Raw genomic sequence first — 16350 nt, 5'->3', positions numbered from 1 at the left:
CAGACAGCATTCCGTATGCCTTCTTCACAACCTTATCTACCTGTACTGCCACCTTCAGGGACCTGTGCACATGCACTCCAAGGTCTCTCACTTCCCTTTTACTGTTTGCCCTCCCTAAGTGCATTACCTCACACTTCTCTGGGTTGAATTCCATTTGCCATTTTTCCACCCACTCCACCAATCCATTGATATCTTCTTGGAGTCTACAGCTATCATCTTCACTATCAACTACACGGCCAATTTTTGTGTTGAACGCAAATTTGCCAATCATGCCCCCTACATTCAAGTCCAAATCATTAATATATACCACAAACAGCAAGGGACCCAACACTGAGCCCTGTGGCACACCACTGGAAACGGATTTCCATTCACAAAGACATCCATTGACTTTTACCCTTTGTTTCCTGTTACTGAGCCAATTTTTGATCCAATTCGCCACATTTCCCTGTATCCCATGGGCTTTTACCTTTCTGACCAGTCTGCCATGTGGGACCTTGTCAAATACCTTACTAAAATTCATGTAGACAACATCCACTGCACTACCCTCATCAATCCTCCTTGTCACTTCCTCAAAGAATTCAATCAGATTTGTAAGGCATGACCTTCCTTGAACAAATCTATGCTGACTGTCCCTGATTAAACTATGCCTTCCCAAGTGACAGTTTATCCTATCTCTCAGCATTGATTCTAATAGTTTGCCCACCACCGAGGTAAGACTGACCGGCCTATAATTATTCGGCCTTTCTCTCGTACCCTTTTTAAACAATGGTACTACATTTGCAGTCTTCCAGTCCTTCGGTACATCCCCTGTATCTAGTGAGGATTGGAAAATGATCCTCAGAGCATCCGCTATTTCCTCCCTGGCTTCCTTCAATAGCCTAGGAAACAATCCAACCGGCCCTGGTGACTTATCAACTTTCAAGGATTCCAGTCCCTCTAGTACTTCCTCTCTGATTAGGTTTGCCTTATCCAATATTTCACACCTCTCCTCTAACTACTACGTCTGGATTATCCCTTTCCTTTGTGAATCCAGAGATAAAATATTCATTTAAAACCCTACCCACATCCTCTGCTTCTACACACAAGTTACCCTTATTGTCCCTGATAGGTCCCACCTTTTCCTTAGCTATCCGCTTGTCCTTAATGTACTGATAAAACATCTTTGGGTTTTCTTTAATCTTACTAGCTAATATTTTTTCATGCCCTCTCTTTGCTTTCCTTATTTACTATTGTAAGCAATTTTACAACACCAAGTTATAGTCCAACAAATTTATTTTAAATTCCACAAGCTTTCGGAGGCTTCCTCCTTCCTCAGGTGAATGGTGTGCAAACCATTTCCACACCATTCACCTGAGGAAGGAGGAAGCCTCCGAAAGCTTGTGGAATTTAAAATAAATTTGTTGGACTATAACTTGGTGTTGTAAAATTGCTTACAATTGTCAACCCCAGTCCATCACCGGCATCTCCACATCATTCCTTATTTACGTCATCCCCGTACTTTCTATACACCTCGAGGCTTTCTGCAGTATTTAGTTTTCTGTGATAGTCATAAGCTTTCTTTTTCTGCTTTATCTTGCCCCGTATACTTCTAGACAACCGGGGGCTCTAAATTTGGCAGTGCCACCCTTTTCCTTTGAGGCGACGTGTCTGCACTGTACCCATTGAATTTCACTTTTTAGTGCCTCCCACTGATTTCTCCTCAAGTAGTTGTGTCCAGTCCACCTCTGCCAAATCACCTTTTAGTTCAGTAAAATTTGCCTTCCCCCAATTTAAAACATTTACTCTTGGTTTAACTCTGTCCTTTTCCATAATAATGCTAAAACTAACTGAATTGTGGTCACCCACTGTCACTTCACCCACTTGCCCATCTTCATTTCCCAGGACTCAATCAAGAATTGCATCCCCTCTTGTTGGGCTTGTCACATACTGGCTAAAAAGTTCTCCTGGACACCGATCAAGAATTTTGCGTCCTCTGTGTCCCTCACACTTTTTGAATCCCAGTTGATGTTAGGGTAGTTGAAGTCCCCAACTATTATTGTCCTCTTATTTTTGCCCTCAGAAATTTGCCAACATATTTGTTCTTCTTTCTCCCTTTCACTATTCGGGGGTCGAAAGTACACTCCTAGTAGGGTGATTGCCTCTTTATTTCTTGTAATTATTTCTGTTCTGTTCTTATTTCTGTTCTTGGAATTCAATCTATATTAGTAGCAAATTTAACAGTATCATAGACAAAGCATTTTTTTTTTAAAGTCTAGAGAATAAGTCACCTACAAAATCTTTTGCAATAGTGCATGGTAACAAAATGAAAACTGTAGATGGGCAGGCAGGGGAGAAAGGGCAAGACACAGCGGGTCCTTAACAGCTTTTATTAGTTTGTATACACAAGTAATACATATACAAAACATTCAAGGAAGTCAACAACCTAACTCCAACAAGAGCTACCGATAGGTTACATCACGTGCATATTGTAAATCATCTTAACAGATTAAAAATTTATGAATGTAAAAAATGCAATGTGAAATTTCAAATACATTAGCACCATATGTGAGTATCTGTACTATTTCAAGTCAGTTTCAAAGCAACGAGAGTCACGTCAAAAAAACACAATAAAAATGTACAGATTCATAAGGCTACTCTATAGTTAACTATTAATTACATTGATCACAAATCCAATTTGCAGCCATTGCTTTCTGAACCGCAATTGTCACTGGTCCCATGTAATATCATTTTTCTTCAGGGTCAGCTGCAGTTTCTGTGCATTCCTAAGCAGCTGAAGGCTTTCTTTTCCTTTCTGCCCAGGAGCAGAAGTTGTTTTGACTGAAAATTCTGTTCCCTTGAGGGTAACTGGCACTTCCTTCATTTCATCTAAAGGTTTTGCTCGCTTCTTTGTGTCAGCCATCTGCCTTCTCATTTTTTTTGCTTTCATCTTCAATTTCTCAACCTAAAAAAATAAAAATCATTGCCAAAGAAATTGCACATTGAATAAAATGTCATTACATGTAAAAAAAAATTAAAGACATTTAGTACCGAAGTGTAGAAGTCTAAATTAATATCAATTAAAGTGAATTAAAAAATTGACACGAGGTTAGTCACAAACATTTTGGAAATTGCGTTCCACGGAAGCTTAAATTCAAAGGAAAACGCACTTAAAAGGTAGTTATACTGCACTCTTTGCATTGTTGCAAATTGGTTTTGGTTTTGTAGTGACCTAAAATGTATAACGTAACTGAAGCCAAACATAGGTTCAGTTCTGGTTTCCATGTTGGGTGGTCTCATAACTGGCTTCACATCTGCTACAACCTATATAATTTTTAAATAATTCATTCTCGGGATGTGGGCATCAGTGGCAAGGCCGGCATTTATTGCCCATCCCTAGTTGCCCTGAGACAGTAGTTATAGAGTCATACAGCACAGATAGAGGCCCTTCGGCCCATCGTGTCCGCGCCGGCCATCAGCCTTGTCTACTCTAATCCCATATTCCAGCATTTGGTCCGTAGCCTTGTATGCTATGGCATTTCAAGTGCTCATCCAAATGCTTCTTGAATGTTGTGAGGGTTCCTGCCTCCACAACCCTTTCAGGCAGTGAGTTCCAGACTCCAACCACCCTCTGGGTGAAAAAGTTCTTTCTCAAATCCCCTCTAAACCTCCCGCCTTTTACCTTGAATCTATGTCCCCTTGTTATAGAACCCTCAACGAAGGGAAAAAGCTCCTTAGTATCCATCCTATCTGTGCCCCTCATAATTTTGTACAACTCAATCATGTCCCCCCTCAGCCTCCTCTGCTCCAAGGAAAACAAACCCAATCTTCCCAGTCTCTCTTCATAGCTGAAGCGCTCCAGCCCTGGTAACATCCTGGTGAATCTCCTCTGCACCCTCTCCAAAGCGATCACATCCTTCCTGTAGTGTGGCGACCAGAACTGCACACAGTACTCCAGCTGTGGCCTAACCAGTGTTTTATACAGCTCCATCATAACCTCCTTGCTCTTATATTCTATGCCTCGGCTAATAAAGGCAAGTATCCCATATGCCTTCTTTACCACCTTATCTACCTGTTCTGCCGCCTTCAGGGATCTGTGAACTTGCACACCAAGATCCCTCTGACCCTCTGTCTTGCCTAGGGTCCTCCCATTCATTGTGTATTCCCTTGCCTTGTTAGTCCCTCCAAAGTGCATCACCTCGCACTTTTCCGGGTTAAATTCCACTTGCCACTGTTCCGCCCATCTGACCAACCCATCTATATCGTCCTGCAGACTGAGGCTATCCTCCTCACTATTTACCACCCTACCAATCTTTGTATCATCAGCGAACTTACTGATCATACCTTTTACATTCATATCCAAGTCATTAATGTAGACCACAAACAGCAAGGGACCCAGCACCGATCCCTGTGGTACCCCACTGGCCACAGGCTTCCAGTCACAAAAACAACCTTCGACCATCACCCTCTGCCTTCTGCCACTAAGCCAGTTTTGTATCCAAAGTGCCAAGGCACCCTGGATTCCATGGGCTCGTACCTTCTTGACCAGTCTCCTGTGGGGGACTTTATCGAAGGCCTTACTGAAATCCATGTATACCACATCCACTGCGTTACCCTCATCCACACGCCTAGTCACCCCCTCAAAAAATTCAATCAAATTAGTCAGACATGATCTTCCCTTGACAAAGCCATGTTGACTATCCCTGATTAATCCTTGCTTCTCCAAGTGGAGACTAATTTTGTCCTTCAGAATTTTTTCCAATAATTTTCCTACCACTGATGTTAGGCTCACTGGCCTGTAGTTCCCCGGTTTTTCCCTACTCCCCTTCTTGAATAATGGTATTACATTAGCGGTTCTCCAGTCCTCTGGCACATCCCCTGTGGCCAGAGAGGTTCTGAATATATGTGTCAGAGCCCCCGCAATCTCCTCCTTTGCCTCACACAGTAGCCTGGGATACATTTCGTCCGGGCCTGGGGATTTATCCATTTTTAGGCCTGCTAAAACCGCCAATACCTCCTCCCGCTCGATGTTAATATGTTCGAGTATATCACAGTCCCCCTGCCGTATTTCTATGTCTACATCGTCCTTCTCCACAGTGAAAACAGATGCAAAAAATTCATTTAGAACCCCTCCTACATCTGCCGGCTCCACACACAGATTGCCATTTTTGTCCCTAATGGGCCCTATTTTTTCCCTAGTCATCCTCTTACCCTTAATATACTTATAAAACATCTTAGGATTTTCCTTTATTTTGCTCGCCAGTGTTATTTCATGGCCCCTCCTTGATCTCCTAATTTCTTTTTTAAGTATCCCCCTGCACTTTTTGTACTCCTCTAGGGCTTCCTCCGTCTTTAGCCTTTTGTATCTGCCAAAAGCCCTCCTTTTTTTCCTAATCCATTCTCGTATATCCCCTGACATCGAAGGTTCCCTGGAGTTCTTGGAACCACCCTTGACCTTTACGGGAACATGTTGCCATTGTATGGTCTCAATCTCCCTTCTGAAAGACTCCCATTGCTCCGATGCGGATTTTCCTACAAGCAGCTGATCCCAGTCCATTTTGGCCAGATCCTGCCTTATCCTATTAAAATCGGCCTTCCCCCAATTTAGAACCTTTATTTCCGGCCCCTCCCTGTCCTTTTCCATGACCACCTTAAATCTCACCGAATTATGGTCACTGTCACCAAAGTGCTCACCTACTAGCACTTCTTCCACTTGGCCGGCCACATTCCCTAGAATGTTGTCAAGTGGTGAGCCACGTTCTAGAACCACTGCAGGTTTGATACAATGGAATGACGTGCTAGGCCACTTCAGAGGAGAGTTAAAAGTCAACCATGTTGGTGTGGGACTGGAGTCACTTATAGGCCAGACACGGTATGGTTGGGGGGGGGGGATTTCCTTCTCTAGAGGACATTAATGAACCAGTTGGGTTTTTACGACAGCTTCATGGTCACTTTTCCTGATACCAATTTATATTTCCAGATTTTTAAAACTGAATTCAAATTCTCAATCTGCCATGATGGGATTCGAACTCATGTTCTCTGGATTATAAAAATATAGCAACTCCCTGCAGTGCATGCGTTTTAACAGGGAAGGATTAAGCAAGATGTACCACTCATACACGATACAAGATCTAACCATTTCTCAGGTAAGATTATTTTTACTTTTACAGTGAAAATTTCCAGCTGCTCAAATACAGGTGCCACACCAGTCAATCCATCTCTCTCCATCTCAACATCCACCATGGTTTCTCCTCCATTTCATTATTCTGAGGGGTAGGGAAATCAAAATAGTCAAGGCATTTCCTGTGGACCTAAATGGGTCATATGGCTTGTATATTACAAGTAGAAAATAAGGCCAGTCTCAACAATTTTCTACTTCTGTTATCAGTTTCGCTCAGTGGTAGCACCTTAACCCGAGTCAGAAGGTTGTGGATTTAAACCTCATTGCAGGGTCTTAAGCACATAACGTAGGCTGACATTTCAATGCAGTACTGAGGGAGTGCTGCACAGTCAGACATGCTGTCATTCAGATGCGATGTTAAATCAAGGCCCAAACTCCCTGCTGAGATGGACATAAAAGATCCTGTGAATGTTGTCCTGGCCAACATTTACTCCTCATCCAATACCACAAACAGATTATCTGTTCATTTATCTCATTGCAGTTTGTGGGACCCTACTGTATGCAAATTGTGTTTGCATACAAAACAGCAATTTGAGATGTCGTGAGGATGTGAAAGGTGCTACATGAATGCAAGTTCTTGCTTTATTTTCTCACGATTTACAAGGGATTTTTCTCTACCCTCCCTTCCAAAAGCAAGAACTAAACTAGGACTTGATGTAGACTCGTGTTATCCTACAACAAGTTTCTAAAAATCTGATTCCCTTCTTGCCTCTGCAACAAACTGGATGGAAGTAAAATATTTTAACATTGACCTCCTTGCCACTCCAGAGGTGTATAATCAGAAACTACTTCATAGTGGCATTTTATTTTTGAAGCTTTGAATGAACTACTGCTCTTCATTTGCCCTCCAGGTGTCACACTATCACTATGGTTACAATGGATTACTCAAAGCTACAAAGCAGGTTTTATTTTTCTTGAAAGTAAAAGCGCCTTGGGATGTTTATGCTACATTAAGGATGCTACATAAATGCAAGTTGTTGTTGAAGTTCCATGATAAACAGAAATTTTATTGGCATTTTCATAAGTAATTTCTGTCCCAGACAAAAGAATTCACAGATAAAAAAGCACTGTGGAACCAAAGAAAGTATGATTTTTTAAAAAATAGTAAATACTGAATATTGTCACTGACATTAGGCTATTTAAATATCGATATTGAGGGTGATAATTGCAAAATAACTGAACTAATGATACAATTCAAGTAGACCAATGTTATTTAATCAGTGCAGGGGTTATCAGAAGTGGTAATATCTGGTCCAGCCATATTGGATTCTGTATTCTCAGCTGCAGAAAATAGCTACAGATATTCCTTAATGCTGCAGCAATCAAGTCATAATAAAGCTGAATAATATTACTGAGTCTCTCCCCTCCATCTCTAATGTGTTCTGTATTTATCAATGTCTCTATGGCTGTCTTTACTGATTTACTCAGTATCCTTGTCCTACCTTTCTTAAAGTTTAGGGTAGGCAACAAGATGGCAACAAACATGTACCAGGCTAGATGCTGATGCCAGGATTAGTTGAGGATAATATGTCTGGTATCCAGTACAAGAACACAAACGAGAAACTGGGACATTGGAAATGGTGGCCGAGGCCAGGAGGGAATGTGGGACCTGGGGTTGCCATGTGGGACACAGATGGGTGAGAAGGTGGGGAGGTTGGGAGGGAATGGGCAGCCAATGGTTGAGGTTTGATAATGGAATTGGCAGTCTGGGGTCTGATGACATTTGAAGCGGTGCTGACTTGGCCTGGCAACATTTGGGGAAGGGGGAGGAAACCAAAGCCCTGGACTGAAGGGAAAGCCCAGGGGAGCGGTGAAGCCCGGAAGCAGGCCGTGGAAAATAGTCCGTGCAGGAAAAACACTTCTGGCCAGAGGCATACAGAGACAAGGCAAGAGTTATGATGCTGCATGCAACTGCTAACAGTGGAAAAATTGACAGAGGGGCACAGAAGGTGCACATGTGCAGAATGAGAAGAACATTGTTCTGGAAGAGTCCGAGCTGCAGAATGTTCATTATAAATTCTACTTTTATGCATAGGTAGTGGGTAGAAAAACAGAACAGCTGCTCAAAGGAGGTTCCGTTTTTTGATTGGTTGGTGTTCTGGTGAGTCAATCTTCTTTGGTAGTTTTTCATTGTTGTTCAATGAATGGAAAGGTTTTTCACTGCTTGATTGTTAACCAATAGGACATTTGAGCCAAATCAGCATGACTCGCTTAACAGATAGTTTGTGATCTGCTGTTGTTTTATATATCTCAAAAAAAAAATCAATCGAACATCTCAGCCCATTCGAATGATCTGCCTTATGGACAATCCACCAATTCTGACAGATGTTTGAGATGTGAAGGAAAATTTCACCCACTTTATGGATGTACACTAGATGCAAAATTTCTGAATAAATATTAGAGTCATGAGTGGTTAGGAATCCTCTGTTCAGGTTAGATTTCTGTAATTTTACACATCATGCATTAATTAAAATGGACCATCACTGATGTCAGACACCAGCCGCTGCAGGAAGGAGGGGGGGGCGGCAGGAGAAGAATTAAAAAATATAGCTCCACACACGTCACTCTGTCATTTTAAAAAATTTAATATAATTCCTATATAGGCACGATTTCAACATAGTAATCTCATGAGGGTTTCAGACCACATCCTAAAGCTCAAGTGGTTGTAATGTAACAGGCACTAAACCCCTCAATGAGATTACTGTCTGCACATCACTCAAGAATATGTCCTTGAGGGAAGGAAACCTGCCGCCCTTACCCGGTCTGGCCTATATGTGACTCCAGACCCACAGCAATGTGGTTGATTCTTAATTGCCCTCTGAAATGGCCTAGCAAGCCACTCAGTTGTAAAATCTCGCCACAAAAAGTCATAAGAATAAAACCGGATGGACCACCCGGCATCGGACCACTAGGAAACGGACATGACAAAGGCATACCAAGCCCAGTCGACCCTGCAAAGTCCTCCTCACTAACATCTGGGGACTTGTGCCAAAATTGGGAGAGCTGTTCCACAGACTAGTCAAGCAACAGCCTGACATATCCATACTCAGAATCATACCTTTCAGCCAACGTCCCAGACTCTTCCATCACCATCCCTGGGTATGTCCTGTCTCACCGACAGGAGTCGGTGAGACAGGACAGGAAGCACTGAGGGTAGCAAGGGCACAGAATGTACTCTGGATGGGGGACTTCAATGTCCATCACCAAGAGTGGCTCAGTAGCACCACGACTGACCGAAATGGCCGAGTCCTGAAGGACATAGCTGCCAGACTGGGCCTGCGGCAGGTGGTGAGAGAACCAACGTGAAGGAAAAACCTACTTGACCTCATCCTCACCAATCTACCCGTCGCAGATGTATCTGTCCATGACAGTATTGGTAGGAGTGACCACCGCACAGTCCTCGTGGAGACGAAGTCCCGTTTTCGCAACGAGGACACCATCCAACGTGTTGTGTGGCATGATCACTGTGCTAAATGGGATAGATTCAGAACAGATCTAGCAGCTCAAAACTGGGCATCCATGAGGCGCAGTGGGCCATCAGCAGCAGAATTGTATTCCAGCACAATCTGTAACCTCATGGCCTGGCATATTCCTCACTCTACCATTACCAACAAGCCAGGGGATCAACCCTGGTTCAATAAGGAGTGTAGAAGAGCATGCCAGGAGCAGCACCATGCGTACCTAAAAGGTGAGGTGCCAACCTGGTGAAGCTACAACTCAGGACCACATGCATGCTAAACAGCAGAAGCAACATGCTATGGACACAGCTAAGCGATTCCACAACCAACAGATCAGATCAAAGCTCTGCAGTCCTGCCACATTCAGTCGTGAATGGTGGTGGACAATTAAACAACAGGCGGAGGAGGCTCTATAAACATCCCCATCCTCAATGATGGCAGAGTCCAGCACGTGAGTGCAAAAGACAAGGCTGAAGCTTATGCAACCATCTTCAGCCAGAAGTGCCGAGTGGATGATCCATCTCGGCCTCCTCTCGATATGCCCACCATCACAGAAGCCAGTCTTCAGCCAATTCGATTCACTCCACGTGATATCAAGAAACGGCTGAGTGCACTGGATACAGCAAAGGCTATGGGCCCCGACAACATCCCGGCTGTAGTGCTGAAGACTTGTGTTCCAGAACTAGCTGCGCCTCTAGCCAAACTGTTTCAGTACAGCTACAACACTGGCATCTACCAGACAACGTGGAAAATTGGCAGGTATGTCCTGTTCACAAAAAGCAAGACAAATCCAATCTGGCCAATTACCGCCCCATCAGTCTACACTCAATCATCAGCAAAGTGATGGAAGGTGTCGTCGACAGTGCTATCAAGCGGCACTTACTCACCAATAACCTGCTCACCGATGCTTAGTTTGGGATCCGCCAGGACCACTCGGCTCCAGACCTCATTACAGCCTTGGTCCAAACATGGACAAAAGAGCTGAATTCCAGAGGTGAGGTGAGAGTGACTGCCCTTGACATCAAGGCAGCATTTGACCGAGTGTGGCACCAAGGAGCCCTAGTAAAATTGAAGTCAATGGGAATCAGGCGGAAAACTCTCCAGTGGCTGGAGTCATACCTAGCACAAAGGAAGATGGTAGTGGTTGTTGGAGGCCAATCATCTCAGCCCCAGGACATTGCTGCAGGAGTTTCTCAGGGCAGTGTCCTAGGTCCAACCATCTTCAGCTGCTTCATCATAAGAAATGGGGACGTTCGCTGATGATTGCACAGTGTTCAGTTCCATTTGCAAACCCTCAGATAATGAAGCTGTCCGTGCCCGCATGCAGCAAGACCGGGACAACATCCAGGCTTGGGCTGATAAGTAGCAAGTAACATTCGCGCCAGACAATGACCATCTCCGACAAATGTAAGGAATCTTACAACACCAGGTTATAGTCCGACAGTTTTATTTGAAAATCACAAGCTTTCGGAGGCTTTCTCCTTCGTCAGGTGAGTGTCGGATTCCTTGAAAATTACCGCATATATAGTCAGATTTTCAAGGAATCCGACACTCACCTGACGAAGGAGAAAGCCTCCGAAAGCTTGTGATTTTCAAATAAAACTGTCGGACTATAACCTGGTGTTGTAAGATTCCTTACATTTGTACACCCCAGTCCATCACCGGCATCTCCAACAATGTGGAGATGCTGGTGATGGACTGGGGTGGACAAATGTAAGGAATCTTACAACACCAGGTTATAGTCCAACAATTTTATTTTAAAATCACGAGCTTTCGGAGATTATCCCCTTCGTTCACCTGACGAAGGGGATAATCTCCGAAAGCTTGTGATCTCCAACAAGAGAGAGTCTAACCACCTCCCCTTGACATTCAATGGCATTACCATCGCCAAATCCCCCACCATCAACATCTTGGGGATCACCATTGACCAGAAACTTAACTGGACCAGCCACATAAATACTGTGGCTACAAGAGCAGGTCAGAGGCTAGGTATTCTGCGGCAAGTGACTCACCTCCTGACTCCCCAAAGCCTTTCCACCATCTACAAGGCACAAGTCAGGAGTATGATGGAATACTCTCCACTTGCTTGGACGAGTGCAGCTCCAACAACACAAGAAGCTCGACACCATCCAGGACAAAGCAGCCCGCTTGATTGGCACTCCATCCACCACCCTAAACATTCACTCCCTTCACCACCGGTGCTCAGTGGCTGCAGTGTGTACCATCTACAGGATGCACTGCAGCAACTCACCAAGGCTTCTTCAACAGCACCTCCCAAACCCACGACCTCTACCATCTAGAAGGAAAAGAGCAGCAGGCACATGGGAACACCACCTGCACGTTCCCCTCCAAGTCACACACCATCCCGGACTTGGCAATATATCGCCGTTCCTTCATTGACGCTGGGTCAAAATCCTGGAACTCCCTACCTAACAGCACTGTGGGAGAACCTTCACCACACGGACAGCAGCGGTTCAAGGCGGCGGCTCACCACCACCTTCTCAAGGGCAATTAGGGATAGGCAATAAATGCTGGCCTCGCCTTGACGCCCACATCCCATGAACGAATAAAAACAATATGGCGATATAATTTTTTTAAAAATCAGATACTTACATTGTTCTGGTGTTTTTTGAGTTTAGAAATCTGATCCCCTTTCTTCTCCATCCGTTTCACTAGACAGTCCAGTTCACGTTCTAAATCTTCACGGACATCAGTATTTTTGGTGCCTTGTATCTGTTTCAGCAGGTCTTGATGCTCACTGGGATCAAAGAATTTGGAAACATTTTAGATAACTGAAGTTATTGGCAAAAACAATTCTCCACACTGCCAATGGGTCTATCTCACTCTTGTTCAACACAACACCTACCTTAATCTCCTCCCCTTTTCAAGCTACCACAACTTTTCTCCTTACGCCCCAGTTAAAAAAAAAATTATGAAAACAAACTTGCATTTATATAGTGCCTTTAATGTAGTGAAACATCCTAAGGCGCTTCACAGGAGCATTATCAAACAAAATTTGATACCGAGCCACATAAGGAGATTTTAGGACAGGTGACCAAAAGCTTGGTTAAAGAGGTAGGTTTAAAGGAGCGTCTTTAAGGAGACGAGAGAGGTAGAGAAGTTTAGGGAGAGAATGCCAGATCTTAGGGCCTAGGCAGCTGAAGGCACGGCCGTCAATGGTGGAGCAGTGATGCGCAAAAGGCTGGAATTGGAGCAGCACAGAGATCTCAGAGGGCTGTAGGAGGTTAGAGAGATAGGGAAGGGCGAGGCCATGGAGGGATATGAGAATTTTAAAATCGAAGTGCTGCCGGACCGGGAGCCAATGTAGGCCAGCGAGCAAAGCGTTGATGGGTGAACAGGGCTTGGTGCGAGTTAGGATACAGGCAGCAGAGTTTTGGATGAGCTCACGTTTACGGAGAGTGCAAGGTGGGCAGCTGGCTGGCCAGGACAGCATTGAAATAGACGAGTCTAGAGGTAACAAAGACATGGATGAGGGTTTCAGCAGCAGTTGAACTGAGGCAGAGACAGGCAATGTTGCAGAGGTCTTGGTGATGGAGAGGAAATGGTGTCAGCAGCTCAGCTCGGGGTCAAATAGGACACTGAGGTTGCGAGCTGTCTGGTTCAGCCTCAGACAGTGCCCAGGGAAAGGGACAGAGGCAGGGGTTGGGGAAGACAGTTTGGGGTGGGGACCAAAGACGATGGCTTCAGTCTTCCCAATATTTAATTGGAGGAAATTTCTGCTCATCCAATACTGGATGTCAGACAAGCACTGTGCCAAATCAGAGGTAGTAGAGGGGTCAAGTGAGGTGGTGGTGAGGTAGATCAGCGTACATATGGAACTGGATGTGTTTTCCGACGATATCGCCGAGGGGCAGCACGTAGATGAGAAGTAGGACGTCTTAAATTTTTAAGACAAGGTCTTAAATTTCATTCAGTGAGTCACAGCAGCTTTGCAGATCACTTTTCACTGGGGAGTAATAATGAGAAGTTTCTGAAAAACTAAAAAAAGAGGTAAAAATAGCCAGAAGTGAATTCAGATTGTCCCACTATCTAGGCTACATTGAAACCAATACCAAAAAACCCAGGTTAAGTAGTCACTAGTCTTATTGCTGCTCGTGGGATGTTTCTGACACAGGCGACTGTTGTATCTGCTTACGCAACAAGCACATCACTTTCTGAAACAAATTAACTGATAAAAGTGCTACATAAATAAATGAAGTGTAGAATTACTAGACATGCATACTATAAATTGGGTAAGCTGGCTGACCACAAGAGCAGGAAAGCTGATCTTGGAATGCAGGACAAACAACATCTGGTGATGGATAAATTGGTACTCATTTGATTAGTATGTCAGCCACAGCTGCTCTATGAACAAGTATGCATCTCTAATAACATACAGCACACTTATGAGGGTAAATTCAACACTCCCAGCAGGACTCTGCAGTTTCTATTTTTAAGCACACCATTTGGTACTGTGTAGTTGCAAATTAAACTTTATTCTGCAGGTTGTCAAATATGCAGTTCTAACTGCAAGTAGTGAAGGAAAGCTAAATCTCAAACGGATGATATTACCAAGGGTGGCTGCACCCAATAGAATGTCATGTTATTTTTCTTGGTTATGACAATATAATCCTTTATAGAAGTGACCTCGCTGTTTATTATTGCTTGCACACAGGAAGTAAACTCACCCCATCCTTCAAGTATATCTTCTTTATAATCATAGAATGGTTACAGCACAGAAGGAGGCCATTCGGCGCATTGAGTTTGTGCCGGCTCTTTGTAAGAGCAATCCAGTTAGTCCCATTCCCCCGCTCTTTCCCCATAGCCATGCAAATTTTTTCCCTTCAAGTATTTATCCAATTCCTTTTTGAAAGCCATGGTTGAATCTGCTTCCACCATCCTTTCAGGCAGTGCATTCCAGATCATAACTAGCTGCGTAAAAAAGTTTTTCCTCATGTCGCCTTTGATTCTTTTGCCAATCACCTTAAATTTGTCTCCTCTGGTTCTCAACCCTTCCTCCAGTGGAAGTTTTTCTTTATTTACTTTATCTAAACCCTTCATGATTTTGAACACTTCTAGCAAATCTCCTCTTAACCTTCTCTGCTCTAAGGTGAACAACCCCAGCTTCTCCAGTCTATCCACGTAACTGAAGTCCCTCATCCCTGGAAACAGTCTAGTAAATCTTTTCTGCATCCTCTCTAAGACCTTCACATCCTTCCTAAAGTGCGGTGCCCAGAATTGGACACAATACTCCAGTTGTGGCCGAACCAGTGTTTTATAAAGGTTCAACATAACTTCCTTGCTTTTGTACTCTATGCCTCTAATTGTAAAGCCCAGGCTCCCACATACTTTTTAAACCACTTTCTCAACCTGTCCTGCCACCTTCAAAGATTTGTGCATGTGACCAATGTTTACTAAAATTTGAAGCTTTCCTGTAGCTATTTTATACCAATGGTTGAGATAATTCTTATTTCAAATACATTTCATTCTGATGCCATGTTGTTGGCATAGAGAACGCCAGGTTTGGTCTTTTTCTGGTTTAAGCTTCCAGACACGAGACCAATCCTGACATGCCTTAAAACAATAACATTGCAGTATCACAAAGTGATGAGTGAAAGTCTTCCCCTCCTTCTAAAAAAAATTGGGATGCTTAATTGGATGCAATCCACTTATCCTTGTTGGTGACTTGAAATGTTTGTCAGTCATTAAATGGTTTTGAACAATGCAGGCAGTTTTACAACAGTATGTGGTTTTAGTACCTGCGCACCAGACTAACATTGTACCATAAACACCACATTCAGAAGTCATGCAAGAGTGTTTACAAACCTCCTTTTTCTCGCTAGCAAAAAGAAAAAGTTCTGTAAACCAGGGCTAAACAAGTACACCAAGAATTCTCTGAAATGTCAGCAGTTATAGTAGCTATAATATTGTTAACGTTGGATAAATTAATACACGCGATAAATTAACCTAATTCAATAGTTCACTAAAAGGAGAGGTTTGAAGAATAGAGCAAGGCACATGTTTAAAGTTAAAAAAGAAAAACTACAAATACTGGAAATTAAATAAAAACTTTTGGAAATACACAAGTCAATCAGCATCTGAAAAGATGGGTCTTGAGTTCTGATGATGTCATTATCCTTTTTCTTTTTACAGATGCTGCTGTGTATTTCCGGCATTCTCTATTTTTAATCATAAGCTTAAAACTGATCTGCCTAATGGCGGTGAATGTTTCGAACAACATTTAGTATTTGGTATCTGTTAGCTACAAAAGCAGATTTCATCTGTTAAACACAGTTCTATTCAAATCAGGATTAGAGAAAAACAGTTACAGCATCTCAAATCCAAAATTTTCCATCCAGAATATTCCATGCATTTCTTAAAATTTGAATAATTTTAAAGTTACACTTAGCTTTCATTGACAACCATTTTGTATGGGTTTTTGTGCAAATGTCACAATTGCTATGGAGATGATGAACAGCCTGTGAATGTTTACTCTGGAGAGGAGAAATCTCAGGGATTTAAGTATTAAAGATCCTTAAATTAATAAAATTGAACATCAATAATATGTTCCAAGATTGCCACCAACTCTAGAGCCAGGGTACATGGATGTAGACAGTTTAAATTCAACTACTGTATACAGAAAATATTGAATAATGAAAACTGCCCCTGAAGGCGAATAGTATGAAAAAAAATTAAGGGAGAATTAAGATAGGTTTTTTTCCAGTCCTGTACTTT

At 43.1% G+C, this 16350-nt stretch overlaps 1 protein-coding gene across 7 annotated transcripts in view; it reads right to left on the bottom strand.

Annotated features, from left to right (window-relative positions):
* Positions 1–2354: 2354 nt before the first annotated feature.
* Positions 2355–16350, bottom strand: part of cep57l1 (centrosomal protein 57, like 1) — a 47989-nt gene continuing 33993 nt past the window's right edge. For all 7 annotated transcript variants that reach the window (XM_067985016.1, XM_067985015.1, XM_067985014.1 and 4 more), the window contains 2 exons: positions 12229–12373; positions 2355–2941 (listed from right to left, as the gene is read on the bottom strand). In XM_067985016.1, the coding sequence (XP_067841117.1) occupies positions 2705–2941; positions 12229–12373 (382 nt within the window). In that variant the 3' untranslated portion in view covers positions 2355–2704. The remainder of the gene's footprint in view (positions 2942–12228; positions 12374–16350) is intronic.

The sequence above is a fragment of the Heptranchias perlo genome, chromosome 5 (genome assembly GCF_035084215.1).
Source record: "Heptranchias perlo isolate sHepPer1 chromosome 5, sHepPer1.hap1, whole genome shotgun sequence".
Classification (NCBI taxonomy): Eukaryota; Metazoa; Chordata; class Chondrichthyes; order Hexanchiformes; family Hexanchidae; genus Heptranchias; species Heptranchias perlo.
This window is presented reverse-complemented; position numbering and strand designations above follow the sequence as displayed.